This window comes from Cydia pomonella, chromosome 1 (assembly GCF_033807575.1).
Source record: "Cydia pomonella isolate Wapato2018A chromosome 1, ilCydPomo1, whole genome shotgun sequence".
Classification (NCBI taxonomy): Eukaryota; Metazoa; Arthropoda; class Insecta; order Lepidoptera; family Tortricidae; genus Cydia; species Cydia pomonella.
In genome coordinates, this window is record NC_084703.1 from 34,771,730 (window position 1) to 34,787,479 (window position 15,750).

A 15,750-nucleotide genomic window follows, 5' to 3' on the forward strand; every position below is an offset into this window, starting at 1 on the left:
GATCAGGCGACAGAGTAAAGCCAGGTAGACGAACATGTTTTAATTGGTAAATGTGTAGTATATAACTGAAGGTGCAACTCACTCGGACGCGGCGAGTTAGGCGAGCAGCTGAGCGACATCAGTACCAGCGCAGCGTTGCACTCGTTCATCTGGTCGTCGCGCTCGCCGTAGCCCAAGTCGCACGAACTGCTGGGTCGGCGCTTGCGCGATCTGCAACAACACATTTTTTTTTACTCGTGCCCAATCTAAGAGACCCTTCATTTGATTGCATAATTGAACATGCGCGAAAGGAACACCGAAATTGATTTACAATAACTTAGTTAAATATATGTTTAATAGGCATTGGTAATTGTTTATTTAATCGTGTGGCATTAATATGTACAATTCTTGGTAGCTTTACAAATTAATTCAATTAATATCTAGATTCATTAGTAATTGTGGTAATACGAAACAAATCCATTTGCTCCTCGTATTATGCATTTGCGCTTTATGTCCTTATGGCCTCAGGCTCTCAGGTATGTTGAATGCCTATGAATTGGAATAAACATGACTTGAAATAAATCTTATTTCATTTTCATTTAATTAAGGCCTACAAAGGATCAATCACCTAAGTGTAACGTCCTAACGTTACGTAACGTCTTAATTCATTAATCTTGTGACGATAGCATGAAAGCTAGGGTACCGTTGTGCATAGTAAATATTGATCCGTTTGCATATATATTATATATGTACTCGTATGTATATATTATTTATTTACTATGCACAACGGTATCATGGCTTTCATGCAATCATATATTAATACACTACCTATACTATCTCTGACCACATGTATGTACTTAACAACTTTTACTATAGGACCAACCCCGAAATTGCGAAAGAGAACATAATCACCCTGAATATACTGAGCAGCCCGTAATGATATTAAGCGATATATAGGTTGACTGGAGACTGCTAAATTATTAACGAAGTGCCCGCCAGCCGCAATAGTAACACGGTGCCTTTGCTGCGAAACAGGTCAGATCTATTACAGTATTTCCAAGTATAAAAATCAATATGGCCTTGCTATTTGTGTTAGATTTCTGAGTGTTCATAGTTCATAGGCTATGTCTGTCTTTCTATGATGTATAATAATTAATAGTGACGGATGAATGAATGATAAAGTTGTAAAAAGTCTAGACCAAGTAGTTTGTTGATCTGTCGAGTTCGTAGTGGAGGCGACGGGGGTCGTCGACGCGTCGGGTCGCGGCAGGGAGCTGTTGCGCAACCGGCGGCGGGCGTCAGACGCATGCCCAGATATTTGGGCAAATTGTGTGAGGTCGAGTACTCTGCTCCCGTCTGCGTCTGGCCGGTCACCCCGTACCACTTACCGAAGGATCGACCATTCAACTTTCACTAACTAGGTATTCTGAAAAGCGATTATAAATCGATTGAGACCAAGAACAGATGTCACAGAGGCTCACAACGGCAAATATTAGCCCACTTTGCTGCTAACAGCATCATCGCGAATTGACGTATGCACGTTGTATGCGTATATAACGTGAGTCATAGCATAGCAGTGGATGACGTAGTTTGTGTAGCGGTACCTAAACGTTGCTTCATAAAATGGCGTCGCATTGGAATCAATGCATTACAGTTAAAATTATGCTGATTCATACTTTAGGTCTAAAAAGACAAACCATTCTGGTTTAACAATAGTCTTTATCAAATATTATTAAAAAAAAAAGAGGATATTACAAGGATTGGCTTGGGATTAAAGTAAAATGGGACTCGGGTGCGCGCCGACGCAGTTTCGTGCGCCATAGATATTTCTTGTAATTTGACAAATAACCAGACGAGCGCCAATATCGCCAGAACCAATAATAATGGGCTGTGAGATATGGCCAGTTGCACCAAACAGAATTGACGGACTAATCAACGTCACCCAGCAGAGATCTACAAAAAACTTCCCATACAATAAAAATATGCCTATGCGAATGTTTTAACAGTGACAGATGATTTGGTGCAACCGGCCCTAAACTTGACCAAATTATAGGCCGCTTAGTCGACTGGTACAAACCTACCGGATAATTTAAAATAATGTTTAATGTCACTGTTACTTTCCTCTTTTAGAAAATTGCAATCTGCCAAAAGTCACTCAATAGGTAAGTATGACAATGAAGAGAATGAACTTACGTCACGTGCAGCGTGTCATTGTTTCGCACTTTATTGTTGATAAGGTTGTCGAAGTTAGAGGGCCATTGACTCGCGCTCGGTAGGTCGGTCGGTGACGCGGCTCTGCGCTCGACGCACAAGGTGCTTCACCCATAACCACCCATCTCAAACGCTTTTTCGTCCACCCCGGCCTCCATCCCTAACGCCCGCTTATCAACAAATCCGTTAAGTACCTGCTTATATTTTTATAATTATACCGATCTTTTAACATGCCAATGCCATTAGTTACATTTTTAACCCCATTATTTATAAAACTTGGCAAACCCTTACAAACCTCTGTTAAGTTTTGTCTCTTTCTAACAAACAGAAATGTTATAATGACAGATAGGGACAAACGATTATCAACAGTTGGTTAGATATACTCATAATGTACTCATCGAACGCAGGTTATGCTAGAGTTGATTAACTCAAGAGGGTTTTCAAGGTAGGTGAATGACTCGAGCGTTCTTTTCATCATTGCTCCAGCTGTAGGTGAGTCGTGGTCGTTATCGGCGCGGGCGACGACCGCCGCCCCCGGTCGCGGAGGTGACATTGCTGTCTATATCGCATTCAACTAGGTATAAACGTAGCGTTGCTAAAATAGCTCTGACGTATTTTTTAGTGACGTAACCTTCTGTGATACAGCTAGTTTGATTTATGATATGATGGCGCTAACCATCCTGTGTCTCTGTTACTCTACTATCTAGATCACTCTGACGTGAAAGCAACACTCATGAGATTACCCTATCATTTATCACGTGACAAACAGCATCTAAGTTTGCACGTTTAATTAGGTAATGGAAGGTGTTATGAATCGCCAAACAATAAGACATACGACTAACGTACGTAAGAAAGTTGCGCATGCACGTGATTGACGTCGAAATTTCATCCACATTTGTGAGTATGGTTGAACAAGTGTGTGGCCGTGTTGAACATGAAATCGTTTTGATAACTCGCCACGGTCACCGGCGGCACCGGCTGAGCACACACTCGCTACTATAGCTGCGTATTACACACGCAACATTGAAGACGACCTTGCCGCCTGTTGCCGCGCTCGGTACGCACAGATCTAATACGACCAGACAATACATTTTTAAACAATGATCTTTTGTGATCTTTCACGTAACTTACAAAAGATATTGGTGAATAACTATTCGGATAAAAGATCATGTTATGTACTTGCTGAAAAATATCGCCTAACAATTTAGTACATCCATTATTAAATATGTTTGGAAATGGAAATACGATGTTTGAAGAACAAGTAAAATTATCCCTCATATGGCAACGTCAATCGCTCACTATTTTAATGCTCTATTAAAATGATTTAATTTAACGTAAGCATTATAACCAGGTTATAACCTACTTACTTTATATGCTTTGTCACAATTTAAAATAATATTCTGTGAGTAGTAGGCCTTGAGGGTTCTTTTACAAGTTAATACTTACAACATTTATAGTAACATCATATATACGTAGTGATATAGAAAATACATGGAACATTTATAAATAAAACAGCCAATAAGTACCTGGGTAAACATTACATTATAATAATCTTAAAATAATAGTACATTACGATACAAGTGCGAAAAATATGAAATTCGAAACGAGTGGCGATAAATCGACACGAGTTGCGAATTACCTATTCGCACGTGTATTGTACAACCTTTTACAGTACATATGGCCGTTTAAATGTTCGACACAGTAACGTAATATGCAAATTTTCGCACTAGTGCGGTAAAGTAGCACCATATGTACTGTAAATAATTATTACAGTACAACAGAGGTGTATATAGTTAATAATACATAAAATTCTCCAATGTCAGAGTACCAATACGACCGGTTTTGACGACCGGTCTGGCCTAGTGGGTAATAGTGACCCTGCCTATGAAGCCGATGGTCCTGGGTTCGAATCCCGGTAAGAGCATTTATTCGCGTGATGAGCACGGATATTTGTTCCTGAGCCATGGGTGTTTTCTATGTATTTATATATTATGTTTTCGTACCTCTACCGTACTTCTTCATTTGCCTCTTGTTCTTTCGTAGGTCTCTTGTAGAAGCAATCTATATTCTATAATATAAAGCTTAACAATTAACGTGAAAAACGAACGATAACATATTATAATAACACAAGTTGCCCCGATTCATCTACAACTACTTTACTGGACAAGAACATGGTGGAACGATTGGTTTACCTAACTTTAGGTCCGGCATTTTTTACAGAGCGGTTGATGTAGGTCGGGGCGCATTTTTTGTCGATACAAAAAGTCATGTCCGCAGCGAACGAGCGGGCGTGCGCGGTGATGAGGTCATCGCCAAAGTCGGCTTGTAATTTGCTCGAATTGCCAGGGCACGTCTATGTCAGATTCAATGTGACGCGATTGCGAAATGTATGTACTACTACATAAATTCAAGCCGATGGTCAATATATAACGTCATATTAAGATAATTATTATATAAATGGATAGGTAGTACCTATGTTTATTTATTGTACCAAATAAGTAAAAAACAAGTATTTTCAGAAACACTCCTCATCTTTCTCGAGCTGTCCCGGTAGTTTTGCCACGGCTCATTGATATTTCGTACATTTGAATTTCGAATGATTAAATTAAATGGAAGTTTAAATACTTTTGACTTAATTTAGTCATTCGAAACTACTAGCGTTGATACTTTTTTATGGTGCCCACATTATCTCTGAAATACAGTTCAATAGTTTATGCTTGGGTCCCACTGTGAAGGATTCACTATGAATAGGTACGATTAAGAATGTTTTCGGCTTCTTTTTATACAAACTAGCTGAAGACGTGAAGGCGATTAATTCTGAGGGTCACCTTCGTGTTTGACTTTTAGGAGTTAGAAGACGGTAAAGACAAATACGTTACCTCTGGTTCTGACCTACGATACTGTGTTGTATTGGTGTAAAACGTTATACTTTAAAAATATGTATCCTATTTACTATAATTTTAAACCATTAAGTTAACATCACATACCTTAACAAATAAGGAAACTCTTATTGTTAATAAATTAAATCACTTGATTGCATTAACACCAAACCAATGTGGCTTTACCAGGGGCGTGGGGACTATTGATGCGATCCACTCCATCAAAAGGCGTTTACAGAAGTACAACTCTCACAAGAATGATCTACATCTCAGCTTTATTGATCTGGGAAAAGCTTTTGATCGTGTACCGAGAGATCTGTAATGGGCAACGCTGAGAGCACATTTTGTACCTGAACAGTACATTGATGTAATAAAAGATATGTACCACGAGGCTACCACAAGAGTGCGCAGCCCCGCAGGCTTGAGCGAACCATTTCAGGTTAAGGTAGGAATCAGCAGGGTTCAACCATGAGTCCGCTTTTGTTTTATACGGTCATGTATTTTGTAAGCGAGGACCTGCAGTGACCAGCTCCTTGGACATTATTATACGCTGATGACATAGTGCACATATCGGAGACCTTTGATTACTTACAAAATCGTTGTCCCAGTGGTGCACCCGGCTCGAAAGTAAGAGAATCAAAATAAGCCGCAAGAAAAACGAGTACATGGGCTGCAATTTCTCTGGCTCGACTGTGGATAGACCATCACCGCTAGTAGATAATATCCCCATCAATAAAGTTACAAAGTTCAAATACCTTCGATTTATAATAAAAAGTGATTTGGGTACCTAGGAAGACATAGAAAACAGGATCCTGACAGGTTGGCAAAAATGGGGAGCGATAACAGGCTGAGCTGTGTGTAACGTCTACAAAAAAGCTGTACATCCGGTGCTGTATGTTGCAGAATGCTGGCCAATGCGTAAGGAGGAAGGCCACGTAATGCACTACACAGAAATGCGCATGCTCAGATGGGCGGGAGGAGTGACGCTAATGGACAGGGTTCGGAATAAACATATTCGTGGAACGTTCAAGGTTGCACCTACAGCCGAAAAAATGTGCGAAAGCAGACTACGCTGGTTCGGCCACGTGATGAGAAGAGACGACCCCCACATGACTAAGAGAGCCCTAAACGACATTTCCGAAAGTAGAAGAGGCAGAGGCCGCCCCCTGACGACATGGATGAGCACAGTGTCGAAAGATTTGAGGACGATAGGCGCAAGCCTTGAGATGACGCAAAATGATACGGAGAGCCGACCCCAAACCCTAGGATATGGAATAAAGGCTAAGATAATGATGATGTTTATAATTTTAAACCAATTACGGGGCATATGCCGAATATTCAATGATTAACATCTGTTCGCTGTTCCGCACGAAACAGTAGAATAATTTAATTATTCTTGGAACTGAGTTACATGCACGAAATAAAAGTTCTCATCCGCAAGAATTTATTTAATATTCACTATATCCATCATTGATTTACGTTGAAGAAGATAGTAGCATATTACCTCTAACTGCACCTGCCAACTCAGATAACGGGTCTCTGTAGCACCAACGAAAGTAAACGTGTACTAAACGAGAAAGTGCGCCCCACCTCCGGCCGGCAAGCGCCTTCTCTTTGCTTGTTGCGCAAAACCATGCGGAATGCGGCGGCCCCGCGCCCGCGCCGCTGCCTGCTGCCGCCCGTGACACTCAAAATCCTTCATTAGCATAGACGGTTGACGTCGACCAACCATTTTTGTCACCGAAAGTGTGTTTAAAGTTTCCGTGTGACCTGAATGCAAACGGCATTGTTCTCTGTTACAAAGAAGTCCTAGCAAGTTACTTAAGCTGTACAATGTATTTATTTTATCAATGAAAAGGAGCAGATACAACAATATTATTATACGCTTTTCAAGTTCTGCACCCAAATTTAAAACGGGACCACTAATAAGACAAAAAAACAAGAATTAAGCATAGTTTGAATCTACGAGTATATAGAGAATTAAAGATGTTCAAATATCTGGTCGTGGCGAGAGGTAGGTAAAAATCACAAAGGTAATAAAGGTCAGGGGAATATGGCGAAAGTAGCAGGATAAAGATGCTTTTGAACCAAAATAGTTCTGCCAGAGCAAATGCCGGAATCCCGATTTCGGCCGCTTATTACACCTAGCTGAAGCTTTTGGGGTACAAACGGTAACATACCATTCCGGGTTAACGGTTCGTCGATCCTCTAGCACAACAGTACCAATACGTCCCGTTTTGTAGAAAAATGAGGCAACCATTTGTTCGTGAATGCTCCGCGCTCGGCGACATTTTGTTAGAGTTTGTTTATCTTCAACGTACCACACCGTAGACTGTAGCGTTTGTCAGGATCGTAGTTGAGAATACAGCCAATTTTCGTGTCCTGTCAGTAAGCCATTAACATTTTTTTTTCTCACCGGCGTCGAATTTAGTAGTAGTAGTAGTAAAACTCTTTATTGTACAGAAATGAAAACAAAACGCATCATTAGTACAAAGGCGAACTTATCCCTTTAAGGGATCTCTTCCAGTTAACCATCATGCCTATATAATTATGTACACCAATTTACAAAATGTTCTTTCTGCAAGCCTAACGGCTTTGTAAGGCATCTATCTTGAATCTCGAGCAACGCTTACCAAAGTTCGTGAATAATAGTTTGCAATGCTACTGATCCAATGCCCAGTTCTCCCTTAGGCCGGCGCCCCACTGCTGCGCACGCTACATCCACGGCCCACGTTTTAATACAAACCGTGGGCAAGCCCACGAAATTTTGTATAGGAACGTGGGTCGTGTACATAGCGTGCGCTGCAGTGGGGCGCCGGCCTTAAGCTCTACGTATGTAATTTGTCGGTTCTCACGAATATTTATTATACATTTTTATTAGTAACTGCGATATCCTGCGATACCTCTTTTAGATTCAGCATACCAATTGACAACCGTTGCACTTGAACACTTCTTCATCAAAAGTTGTGTTGAAAAATTAAAATTATTCGTGTGGCTATAAACCTTTTTTTGAAGTTATAATAATTCATAACACGAAAATCACGTCGAGTGAGTTCCATCCAACTTGCGACTTTATAAGCTAATAACCACAAGCCTTCACAATTTTCATATCAAACAAATCAGCATAAAGTATCTATTTTTTTGGCATGTCCCTCGAACTTACGAGCAAGCACCTGAGTGCAAAGCAACTTCTTTTATAATGTCGTTCACTTAGTATGTTCACTTTATTACTCATCTATAAGTATTTAATTGTATAACCCCAAATGTTGTGATCGAGTAAAGTGAAGTTTTATTTAAAATCAATCTCGTAGAAGAACGTTGTTTAGCCATGTATTGTATGAGGGGGAACCGGCGACGTCGAGGACAAGCGGCGGCGGCGGTGCAGTACGTAGGTTAGGTGCTGCGAGTTGCGCTAGTGTGGCGTTCCATTTCGAAACTAGGTCACCGTGTCACACGAAGGCCGCGCCAAGTGCCAACCGAAACCGCCGCCGCCATCTTTGAATTAGTTTATCAAATCGTGTCATTCAACATACGTAGTGTTTTCTCTGCCACTAATCAAGATCATAACATCTCCAATAGACCTCTTGAAATGTAAAAGTTTAACTGACAATCACTTTGCCAATACACTTGAAGAGTACATTTAGAATAAAAAAGACTACTGTTCAAAAACTTTCTCTTTCATACGGCCGCTTGGCCGGTCGGGTAATCACCAAATTGGTTCCTATCTCAAATCTTTAAATTCGGCGAACTTTCTTAAATTGAGTTTGAGTCGGAGAATGTAGCAAAATTGTGCAATCTTATTTTTATCCCTGTATTTTTAACCGACTTCAATTTCATAGGAGGAGGTTCTGTATTCGGTTGTGGCTATTTTTCTTAAGTTGTGTAGTGCATTTATTGAGAGGTCATACGAACAAGTTTTATCACTGCCTTAACACTAAATACCAACCACTGGCTTTTACGGTAATATCAAGTGGAATCACTACAAAATAAAACACTTCATGTTATGAGACACCGCTGGTTTTAAGAAATATATTCCACCTACATTTATTTAAAATGGAAACTAGTATTGCTGTACCCGGAATCCTATTGACAACGTGATTGAAGTCGACTTTTAGGCAGTTGAGATCGTAGACATAAGGAGGGGTGCATGCGCTGAGTAGAACGATATCTGTGTAGATTAGGCCTGTGCCTGTTTGTTACGGTGTTCGTTGCGAAATTTGAACCACGACTGGAGGTCTCGCCTCTCACTGCGCTCACGATAAAAAGTGAAACTGCGGTGTAGTCACGTCGCAGCGGCTTCAGCACCATTTGACGAGGTCTGTTCCGGTTTGTTACCGATGCGCTTTAGACTCTTTTATAAGAAAGTGTACAATGAAGATTTAGCAAGGTTTTGGCTGTGACTATTTGTGATCGATTTTTCTCGTGATGACCTTCATGATGATTTTTTTTAAAGACATCCAATGGTGTCTCTTTGGTCGTGTCGCCTACGCAATTGATAATAGTTGTCAACAAAGTTGCATTGTCTGTCCCTCTCTGGCATGAAGGCAGGGGAGTACGCGGTGCGGGAGGCGGTAGTCAGCCGCAGAATGTAGGCAAGTGTGACAAGGACACGCCCGTACTCCGCGCTAACACTTCCATCCAGTTTCTAACGTGCTTGGCGAAGATTTCGAAACACTCGCCGCGCTTGTCCTTACTTCATCGCTGCACATTTGTATGCCATCCACACTTACCAGCAAGTTAATATAGCACAATACAAACCGAGACGTTAAATAGGCCTACCTAGTTGTGTTGCCTAAAAAAAAGTGTTTTCATCAGACTACCAAAAGAGATCAACTTCTTTAAATACAATGAATAACCAGGTTGATACGGTGATAATATCTAGTAACTCATTTATTGCATAAAAGAGTTCGGTTTCGTGTTCATAGAACCGATCTTGTCGAGGTTTTGCATGTTGTCGAATGCTTTAGAAATGCCACGACCTTCTTCGCAAGTAGCGGCGAGGTAAGCCAGTAGCACAAGGTGAATTAGAACCGACGTTATTTTGTTAATTATGCCACCTGGACCGAGATTGGACGGGTTGAAAGTATCTGTTCTGTAATTATTACACCGATTAAAAATGAGTTGGTTTCTAGTATAGTGTACTGTACACTCACCCTTGCATATGATGAGCAGGCACTTCGATGGTGGCGGAGGCACGACGGCGGTCACCACTGGCCATGTCTGCAAGTCTGGCAAAGTCTGTGTCAACATCAGCGAGTCTTGCAGATTTGCGGGACTCTAGCAGTCTTATTTCATCAAGTCTTTTCTTTAGCTCGATAGGCGCCTGTGGACAAATAAACAATGCATTTAAACTTGTATAAAAACGTGACGTGACGTATACGTATAATATATAACCCTAGCTTTGGTAGAATTTAATTAGATTGTACCTATGTAAATTCCTAGCCAGAATCGGGACAATAACTATGAGGAGCATATACTGCAGCACAGTGGGTGTGGACGAGAGATCAATACGGCCGACCTTCGGTCGGCCCGTTGTTGGGTGGTTGTGACGTCACCACCGGGCTTGCCAGAAGTAGAGCGGGACCGACTGGGTCACGAACTCAACACCTACGTCGAATATATGACCTCGCAATGTTCAACCTCTACTATGAATTCGCTGATATGCATGGAATATTTTTTACTATTTTTGCCACATTTTAAATAGCTCAACGATAGGGAAGAATGTTCGTTTCCTATTAAAAATATATTATTAACACTATTATCAGGGACTTGTATCAGGGAAGGCAACATTTTTGAGATGAAATAGTTAAGCGAAGTTGTAAATCGTAATTGACCATATTAGTATTTTTTCCGCATGATTTGTTATCCTTATAAGTACATATAGTAGTCGTATCATATGTAATGTGCATTGCAAAGGTTAGAATGACCGGTTTTCTAAATACATACACTTAAAGGACATACATATAAGAAACTACAATGGTATCAATACGATCTACAACAGGAAGTATGAGCCATATGTATGTAGGTATGTTGGTGTACAAGTCATACGAGTAGATAAACGCTGCAAAAATCGCGGTCACCTGGTCGGTCAATCAAGCACGCTGGGCACTCGGTCTGTTGACATTGGTTGGGTTTACGTTCGAAGCTTCCTCCTTCTAAACCCTGGTTGCGTGATTGACACGATACAATTGAGCGCGAGCGTCGAGGACACGTTTCATTGTTCGTCATTGTGACGTGTGGTGTGGGCATTAAGTCTTGTAATATTCTCATATTTGTTGTATCTTGGCGACGCCAATTCGGGCACGCTTGATAAACTAACGAGCAATCTCTTTAGCCCCAATTTGTCTGTTTAAAGCAAGCATTTAACAATCTATTACAAACAAAACATTAACCTCTTTGAGAAAACCGTCAGTCTGAACTAAGTGACGTGAAAGGGGTACCTAATGATTCTCCGAAAATTAATTCGCAGATTATCGATTCGCAGACAACGATTCGCCGAATACCGTTTCGCAGAGTGATTCATTTGTAGTTGTAAGTTTTGGTCGACTAACGTTACGCATACTCTTGGTTCACGTACAGATCAGTACCCCTAGTGTAAATTTAGTAGATAGCGAAACGTGACGTACGCGTTTGCGTTAAGTCTCATTTTGTATGGGTTTTTGAACAGCGCGCCAAGCGGGACGTTTTGGAAAGTCAAAAATCTCATACAAAATGACACTTAACGCAAACGCGTACGTCACGTTTCGCTGTCTAAAATATTTACACTAGGGGGACTGTTCGCTTTTGTGTAAATTAGCAGAACTATTATTGGGCGATTTTCATTTGGCAGAGTAATCTTATCGTTTAAGGAATGTTTAGTCGAATAACGTTTCACATTTTATATTATTATTTTCGTCATATTTTTTTTTACAAAAAAAGAAGGAAACCGACTTCAAAAGGGATGAAATAAAGTATTATCCTTTTTTAAGTACATGCAATAAGCACAGTTTAGATTTTAATCTATTTTCAACTTAAATATGAACAAAAGCATAGTTATTGTACAAACAGCGAAACTCTTAACTGTCCACCGGTGGACCTTATGCCTTTTGTAATAAGATCCACCGATGGACATTTAACAGTATGGGCCATCGTACCTATGCAATATAGGTTTTTAATATCTGGGAGACCGAGCCTTGCTCGGAAAATATATAAAATCAAAAATGCGTGTTTTCCCAGAGATACGACCTAGCTAGATCGATTTTTCACCCCCCGAAAATCCCCATATAGCAAATTTCATCGAAATCGATAGAGCCGATCCGAGATCCCCGAAATGTATAAATATACATATATACAAGAATTACTCGTTTCGAGGCATAAAATTGTATGGTCATTTGTGTTAATGGAAATAAGTATATAATTAAACGTATCAAAACCATGTTTATCAGACTCGAACTAAAAGTTGTTGTGTAGGTTAGTATGTCCTAGTCTAGCCATAATTAAGAGCGAAGTTTTGGTAATCAATATTAATATTATTGTGTTTCGACCAATAGTTTCTCGGGTAATTGAGAGAGTTACTAAATGATTATTCTACGAAAAGTAAATATGCGTATCAATGTTCTGCGTATTGACTACTCGTGCAAACGACTATTCTGCCTATTGTTAACCTGTCTGCGAATCGTTGTCGGCGAATCGAAAATCGGCGTATTTTTTGTCGGAAAATCAATAGGGCACCCGTGAAAGTGATGAAAAAAGGGTGTAAAAGATTATCTAAAATCCAAGAATAGTTTAGTTTGTTGTTAGACGGGATGTCGTTGTTGGTAGACACTAGCAGTATGGAGCAGACCACAATCGTAATTGAACTAATTTATTTTGTTAAAGTATTTCTGGGCCTTTGCCCAGCAGTGCGACACGGCAGGCTCCAAATAAATAAAATCTATCTGTTACTAAAAATGATGAGACATATTATTTTATTGTTGACCAAAGCCAAAGGATTGATAGCGCTTAGTAATGATATGTACGCCAAATTATAGCGGTATCAGAGTGGTCGGTTTTCCCGCGACGGTGGTGGTGACGCAGGCGCGCCCGCAACTCACTAGCGGCCGTTGATCGCATCATACTTTCACTTTTACGAGATTTCGTGCGAGTTGTGGACTCTATACACACTGCCTTCTAGTGGCAATCGTTAAAAACAATTATAGAAATGTTTCATGTGTATATTTTTAATATTGTAATCAATGTAACGTTTACATACTATGTAAAAATGAATCTCGAAACTAGAAACTTTTCTTGTCTTGTTTACATTACGAGTATTACGTTTACAGAATCGCTAAGCTAACCGTTGGTGGCTTAGCGGTAAGAGCGTGCGACTTTCAATCCGGAGGTAGCGGGTTAAAAGTTTTAAACCCCAGCTCGTACCAATGAGTTTTTGGGAACTTCCTTTCTTCTTTTCTTTTTGCTTTCGTAAATCTCTAAACTACCGAGTTACCGACCGAGAACATCTACCGGAGTGCAAGCGCCGTTCAGTGTGCGGCGGCCGTTTGCCATCGCGTTATGTAAAAGTGACAGCGGTTGCACAATTGCTATTTGATGGCGAAACTTAGACGCTTTTAAGTGCCAGTGAAAGTCACCGAGTGACTTTGACATGATAACACTGAAATACAATTATTGGACTTTGTGATTGTTCCTAACAATAAATTAAGTATGGTTTATGTAGTTATAGTTATGTTTTCGACCGTTCGCAACATTCTAAAATGTATAAGGCACTATAGTATTAGTTATTGCAGAATTTGAAATCGGCCGTTGACGCCGCGGGCGTTAACGTTACGAAGCGGGTAGGTAGGATCGTGGATGCGAGGTGTCGGTTGCGCATACACGCTAGCCGTACATATTTATCGGGCATCGTCGAGTGCGCGATGCGAGGAGCGGTGACTCGTGGAAACAATGTAGTCGAGCCGGTGATTTAGTTGGTATCTCGGGTTGCGAAAGTTCGGCGCGCTCTACTGCTCATCCATGTTGGCGCTGCGCAAATCAGATTATCGACGCTTGTAATAAGTCAAGATGTTATACTGCGTTAACCCTCATTCCTTTGCTTACCCGACGCATGCGTAATTTACCGTAGTTAGTTAGTTTTAACACCTCTAAAGAACGGAGATAGGTACCTACGTTATATTATAAGCTGAGCCCCAATGCATATTAGGTCGGCTAGCCACATTTTAAAGTACGACACTTATTTCAAAGATTTTGATGATTAGTCGAATAAGTTAACACACACCAAGTCATTAAAGCCAGATTAATCTTGCGTTGTACAAAGTGTAATAATGTTACTAATTTAATATAATTATGTCATAAAATTAACAACTCGCAATAAAAAAAATACGCCTAGTTCATATGTGTCACAAGTCGTCTATTTGAGATAAAAACATTTTTTTTAAAGTTTTTTTAATATAAAAAATATCTCCTTATATCAAAAGGCAAATTTAGAGTAAGTATTCCACTATCATAAAGTAATTTTAGGATTGACAAATGTATAGTTTGAAAATGCATAAAATTGTGGAAATGGCACGAGTTAAGAAGTGCATAAAAATATTATTTACAATAACAATAACGGCAAATCTACGTACTAAATATCTAAGGACCTTTAGTAGGCAAAATCTACGATTCAAACGACCATTAAGCATCATCGAAAACACGGAACAGTCTCCCGATTAAAGAAATCTACCCATCTACGAATAACCAGCAAACCAGAAAACAGGATTCTGAGGAAGATCATCAAGAAAAATCGCCGTGCGAGAGCAGGAGAACATACTGACGCGGCGTGACGCGATAAAAAAACATTTCAGATGATACCTGTAAGAGTGTAATGGGGGGAATGGGCTGCAGTTTTTACACTGCCACAGAAAAACCATTACTTACTCAAAAGCAGAAAACTAACAGGTTGAAAAACCCGATCATTTGCGAAATCTAATATTTATTTATTTATTTTAAGGAGTACCAACAGCTACAAAAACATTATGCAGTTGTTATTAATATTATGATATGGAGTAACGAATCTGAATTTAAGGTCACGGTTATTTTTAATTTATTTTCTGAAAATATAGGTTAATTTAAGATACCAATTTGAATGATTTAGTAATTAGTGGCTCTGTTGAATATTTATAATTTATTGAAAATATAAGATACGACTTCTCGTAAATTACATGTCGTGGCTGAAGATAAAGCACAAGCTACAACAAGAATTAAAAAACCGGCCAAGAGCATGTCGGGCCACGCTCAGTGTAGGGTTCCGTAGTTACTGTTCCGTCACAATAAGCTAAACTGGAGCTTAAAGTATAGTAAATTGTTAACCAAGGGATGAAACGGTACCTTTCACCCGAGTTAAACAAATAGGCAATTTGCATAATCAGTACCTAATTAAAGTAAGTCTTTTTACTATGAAGGGAAAACTTTTTGCGATAACTCACAAACAGCTAACCTGATCATTTCCGCTATAGTTTTCATTTAATGTCTTTCTTAAGCTCTACTTCCACGATTTTTTTCATATTTGTTGGACCTATGGCTGAAAAGCAGTAGGTTGCAGACGAAGAGCCAGCATCGCCAATTGTTGTGCATGTACTCGCAGAAGTTGATGCTACTGCTTTATGTTTATACACTAAAAGTCGACACTTACCACACAATAAATCATTTATGCAAATTAACATATTAC

At 39.9% G+C, this 15,750-nt stretch overlaps 1 protein-coding gene across 1 annotated transcript in view; it reads right to left on the reverse strand.

Annotated features, from left to right (window-relative positions):
• LOC133521048 (zinc finger protein 395) overlaps nt 1–15,750 on the reverse strand; it is a 78,765-nt gene that overhangs the window by 43,059 nt on the left and 19,956 nt on the right. Inside the window, exons 2-3 of the mRNA XM_061855779.1 lie at nt 10,223–10,392; nt 83–210 (exon numbers count right to left, since the gene is read on the reverse strand). Coding sequence (XP_061711763.1) covers nt 83–210; nt 10,223–10,392 — 298 coding nt within the window. The remainder of the gene's footprint in view (nt 1–82; nt 211–10,222; nt 10,393–15,750) is intronic.